The sequence below is a fragment of the Nannospalax galili genome, unplaced genomic scaffold (genome assembly GCF_000622305.1).
Source record: "Nannospalax galili isolate Female #2095 unplaced genomic scaffold, S.galili_v1.0 scaffold120, whole genome shotgun sequence".
In the NCBI taxonomy this organism is placed as follows: Eukaryota; Metazoa; Chordata; class Mammalia; order Rodentia; family Spalacidae; genus Nannospalax; species Nannospalax galili.
Genome location: NW_008350324.1, coordinates 5,780,372 through 5,786,144, shown reverse-complemented (window position 1 = coordinate 5,786,144; position 5,773 = coordinate 5,780,372). Strand labels below are relative to the sequence as shown.

The 5,773-nt window shown below is 40.8% G+C and overlaps 1 protein-coding gene across 7 annotated transcripts in view; it reads right to left on the bottom strand.

Moving 5' to 3' along the window:
- Positions 1–5,773, bottom strand: part of Atxn2 (ataxin 2) — a 118,810-nt gene that overhangs the window by 29,702 nt on the left and 83,335 nt on the right. For 5 of the 7 annotated variants that reach the window (XM_029570609.1, XM_029570610.1, XM_029570607.1 and 2 more), the window contains 2 exons: positions 4,613–4,765; positions 4,212–4,278 (listed from right to left, as the gene is read on the bottom strand). In XM_029570609.1, coding sequence (XP_029426469.1) covers positions 4,212–4,278; positions 4,613–4,765 — 220 coding nt within the window. The remainder of the gene's footprint in view (positions 1–4,211; positions 4,279–4,612; positions 4,766–5,773) is intronic. The other 2 variants (XM_029570608.1, XM_017801754.2) reach the window with 1 other exon arrangement.

The window sequence follows — 5,773 nt, the reverse complement described above, 5'->3', positions numbered from 1 at the left end:
ACAAGGCAAGGATTAGTGAAAGAGGTTCCTGAGAGAGCTAGCTGTCAGGAAAACAAAAGCAGCACCACTGATGACTGAGCAATATTAAACCTACACAGGAGCCACTGAGCTAGGGAATTGCATAATCAACGATTAAAACAACCAAAGGATAACAAACACAACAAATATGAGTTCATAGTAGGCTTTTAAAAATAAGAAAAACAAGCCAGGCATGGTGGCACACACCCTTAATCCCAGCACTTGGGAGGCAGAGGCAGGCAGATCTCTGTGAGTTCAAGGCGAGGCTGGTCTTCATAGTGAGTTCCAGGCCAGCTGGGGCTATAGGGAGACCCTGCCTCAAAAAGACCAAAAATAAATAAATAAATTAATTAATTAAGAAAACAAGCCAGGTCTACATAGTGAGTTCCAGGACAGCTGGGGCTACAAAGAGACGGTCTCAAAATGATTAAAAAAAGAAAAGATAAACAATAGGCTAGGAGGGGAGAGTTAATTATATCTTTTTAAAGAAATAGAAACAAAGCTTCAGTAGGCACAACTGAAGTAGTAACAAGGGTACCAACTCTTTTCTGAACACTGGAGGGGGAAAAACCATTTTTCTTGCTTCCCTACATGAATTATCTCAGGGTAACCAAAATGCACTCCCGAACTGAAGAGTCCTAGAGATGATTCTGCCTACAATTGGACAACACATGCTAGGAATTCAGAAATCACTATTTCAAACAGTTATTGTGGCTTCCTACAGCAGCATCACCCAGGCACTAGTTCTGAACTTGTACTAGAAATGTCATTTTCCAGGCTATGCTACAAACCTACTGCAGCAGAAACTCTGGAAATAGGTCAAATTGACCATGTCTCCATTAGACATCTCTCTCCAGTGCTTCTGATGCAACTAAAAAAGAATTTTAAGAATCCCCCCCCAAAAAAGAAAAATTTTATGTTTTTAAAATACATACTATATAATGTAGGAATTGAATGCCGTGTTTGGAATTTGCTTTAAATTTTCAGCAACAAAAAAATAGTTCACATGAACATGGCAAAATCTTGTTACAGAAGCTGAATGATGGACAAAAGTGAGTACGTATTCACTTCCAATTTCATAGAATAGTTCCTGCTACACTTAGTATTTTGTTGTTGCTTTTAGGTGGTCTTAACAAGTCTCCCAGGTTATTCTGGAACTCATGAGGTGCCTGCCTCAACCTGCTGAGTCCCAGACATGCATTATGACACCTGACTTCAGCTATCTCTCTCTCTCTCCCTCTCTCCCTCTCCCTCTCTCTCTCTCTCTCTCTCTCTCACACACACACACACACACACACACACACACACACACACACACACACACACACACACACACACACACACACACATACACACACACACACTTGGCAGAGGGGCATTTACTGGGTCTCATATTTCAGGCCGGCCTTAACTCAATATACAGCAAAGGATGACCTTCAAATTCTGGTTTTCCTTCCTCTACCTCCTGCATGCTGGAATTATAGGCATGTGTACCAAACCCAGCTCACCTAATATTCTGAATGGTATGCCTGCTCTGTTGTATTAGTAATGTCTTTGTACAACAGGAGGGACTCCCTAGAGTTATATAATTTGAATCCATCTACTATCACAGCCACAATGCCATGCTTCCTTTATACTGCAATCATCTTTTATATTTCACACACAAAGTTTCCTTTGCACTGTTTTTTTTTATTATTATTTTTATTTTATGTGTATGAGTATATGGCCTGCATGTATGTAAGTACACCTGTGTCATGCAGTGCCCTCAGAAAATGGAAGAGGGCATTGGATCCTCCTGGAACTCAAGTTACATGTCTGTAGGTGCTAGAATTTGAACCCGAGTCTTCTGCAAGAACAGTCAATGGTCTTAATAACTAAGCCATCTCTCCAGGCCTTACACTGCTTTAAATACCATTTCAATCAGTAACTCTAGGCAGTACTAGAAAAACACCTTAACTCAGTGTGGCAGTGCATGTCTGTAACCCTAGCACCTATGATGCTGAAATAAAGACCTATATAAGTAACACCTCATCAAAAATAAAGAAAAAGCAAGTCAGGCCTGGTGGTGTACGCCTTTAGTCCCAGCACAGAGGAGGCAGAGGCAGGGAAATCTCTGTGAGTTTAAGGCCAGCCTGATCTACATAGTGAGTTCCAGGCTGCTGGGGCCACAGGGAGACCCAGTCTCAAAAAGACCAAAAAAAAAAATTTTTTTTAACCCTGATACTCAGGCAGTTGAAATAGGCTTATCAGAACTGTGTTCAGGCAACCTGAAGTACATAATGAGTTCTAGACCAGGCTGGACAACAGACTAAGATCTTGTCTTTTTTTTTTTTTTTTTTTAAATTTTTTTTTTTTTTTTTGAGACAGGGTCTCCCTGTAGCCCAGCTAGCCTGGAACTCATTGTGTAGCCCAGGCTGGCCTCCATCTCACAGAGATCCGCCTGCCTCTGCCTTTCAAGTACTGGGATTAAATGCATGTGCCACCATGCCTGCCTTAAAGAACAGTCAGTGTTCTTAACTGCTGAGCCATCTCTCCAGCCCCTAAGATCTTGTGCACTCACATACACACAGGTAATATACACAAGATAAAAATAATAAATTATTTAAAAAGAAAAAAAAAAGCCGGGCATGGTGGCACATGCCTTTGATTGTAGCAGAGGCAGGCGATCTGTGAGTTCAAGGCCAGCATAGTGAGTTCTAGGACAGGTGGGGCTACAGGGAGACCCTGTCTCAAAAAGATTGACTGACTGACTGACTGACTGACTGACTGACTGAATGAATGAATGAATGGAATGAATGGAATGGAGAAGGAGATCAAAATCTAAAACCATAATAGGTACTAACATGGCACCTGAAATAACACTTCATTTCCCTAAACTTCTTCTAACCTTCACAGTGAGATTAATCCCTGTAATTATGAATTTACCAAAGTCATTAAACCCAACTAAAAGATTTTTTTGGTTTTGCTGGGACATGGTGTCATGTAGTCCTGCCTGATTGTGAAACATGTAGCAGAGGATAACCCTGAACTTCTGATCCTCCTGTCTCTACCTTCAAGTACTGGGATTACAGGCATGGTAGTGCCACTCTTGGCTTAAAAATAGCTGTTAAAGATCAAAGTAAAAACAAAAAGTGCACTGGGGATGCGGGTCAGTTGGCATTGTATTTGCCTAACATGTATTAAGCCCTGAATTAGATCCCTAGCACTGTTTAAAACAGTGTGGTGGCACACACCTGTAACCCAGCACTTGGCAGGAGTTCAAGGACATTTTTTGATACATAATTCATTGAAACCAGGCTATGATACATAAGACTCTTATCTCTAAAACAGTAACAAGAAAAAAGCAAAAACAAAAATAAGCCCAGAACAAAAGTTTTAAACTTCAATTTAGACTTAAGATTCACAATTAAATTTCTTTGGAAAAAGGTAAGATACTCAATAATCAAAACTACTTTTTGAATGGTGAAATTGTAAGACTGTGCTATCACATCTAGTTAAAAGAAACTTTTTTTTTTTTTGGTCTTTTTTGAGACGGGGTCTCCCTGTAGCCCCAGCTGTCCTGGAACTCACTATGTAGACCAAGCTGGCCTTGAGTTCACAGAGATCCACCTGCCTCTGCCTCCCAAGTGCTGGGATTAAAGGCGTGTGCCACCACAGCCTGCAAAAGAAACATTTTTGAGCTGGTGAGATGGCAACAGGCAAGGAAGCCTGCCACCAAGGCTGATTATGTGAGTTTAATTCCCTCAACCCACATGGTCTTACAGAACCAACTCTTTACATGTTGCTCTCTGACTTCCACAACCACACATATACAGTTTTTTAAAAAAGATACCATTGTTGGCTGGGCACATTGTTGGTGGCACATGACTTTAATCCCAGCACTCAGGAGGCAGTGACAGGCGGATCTCTGGAGTTCGAGGCCAGCCTGGTCTACATAGCAAGTTCCAGGTCAGTTGGGGCTACAGGGAGACCCTGTCTCAAAAAGGCCGGGGGTGGGGGGGGAGAGGATACATTGTTTACACGTTTACTTTCCACTTTTTGCTTATCAGTATTTATCTAAATGCCTAAGCAGATCATCTAAAGTGAAAACAGACCCTAGAAGTCCAAGCTGAAGCCAACTATTCATTGTTTAATGGGGCTTAATTCATGCAGCATGCAGACTTACAAGCAAACACAGGCAGGATTATTCTCACCTTTACCTGCTCTATATGTCTTGGCTTGGTTCACAGGCATGGGCGTCATGGGTATTGGGTATAAAGGCTTGAGGGAATTAAAAAAATATATCATTAGGTTCATATGATAGCAATGTATTTTATCACTGTCTTTTATTCTGATCTGCCTCTATGTTTTCCTGATTCTCTATGAGTTAAATTTAAAATGCACACAGGTAACAGTAACAACTCTAGCCTATAATAAATGTATGACATTTTTCTGAACAACACTCCTAAAATTGGTGTATTGTTAGTATATAGATCTATAGATCTTTCCAATCCTTCTGTATGTCAACAGGCCTCTAGATTAGTACATATCTAAAAGGTATTTATGCCAAATACAAACTAGGGTGGCCTAGTGAATATCAAACTGTATGACTTACTTGCACTCCTGGGCTCACTGGGACTGGATACATCATATTTGGTGCAAAACAAACAGGTTGAGTATAAACTGGAGTTGGCTGTTGGTGACCAACCATAGACGGGCTAGGTTGTGCTTGAGGCCGAGGCGAAGTTGGGGTAGTAGAAGGCTTTGGCTACAAAAACAGAAAAATAATGTGGACTATTTCAAGAAAAGTTAACTTTTAATGCAATTTGCAGAGTAATTTTGTCTATCTTTCTAAATGTTTATTTGCTTTTACCTAGCACCATTTCATTCAAAAGACAAAACAACAAAAACAATAAAACCCCAAAGTCTAGCTTGTATGAAGCTCTAAGTACAATTCCAGCAAAAAAGAAAAGAAAACCTTGGGTTGCAGATATAGCTCAGTAGTAGGTGGCTTGTCTGGCGTAAACAAAACCCTGAGTTTATTCTTCAGAATTAAAAACAACAACAAAAAAAATGGCGCACGCCTTTAATCCCAACACTCAGGACACAGAGGCAGGCAAACCTCTGTGAGATGGGAGGCCAGCCTGGTCTACATAGCAAGTTCCAGGCCAGCTGTGGCTACAGGAAACTCTGTCTCAAAAGATAAAAAAATAAAATTAAGTTAAAAATAAAAATAATTAAAAAAAAAATTACAGAAACAAAATTCTATGGCAGAAAGCTTAAAATAACTATCAATGAAAAAGTATTATAAAGGGGCTGGAGAGTTGGTTCAGCAGCTAAAAGCACTGGCTGCGCTTACAGAAGACCGGGGCTTGGTTCCCAGCACTACATGGTAGCTAACAACTGTCATTAATTCCAATTGCAGGGGATCCAACTCCCTCTTTTTGATCTCCACAGGCACTGCACACATCAGTGCATTTAAACTCACATTAAAACACTCATAACATGATCTTTGTGAGTTCAAGGCCAGCCTGGTCTACAGAGTGAGTTCAAAAATACCCCACTCATAACATAACACCCCCCCACACACACACAAAATATGTGTGTGTACTGGAAATTTTATAAGAAAGCAGGAGAGGTCTATTTATCTTTTTGGTCTTTTTGAGACAGGGTCTCTCTGTAGCCCCAGCTGGCCTGGAACTCACTATGTAGACCAGGATGGCTTTGAACTCACAGAGATCTGCCTGCCTCTACCTTCCAAGTGCTGGGTCTACAG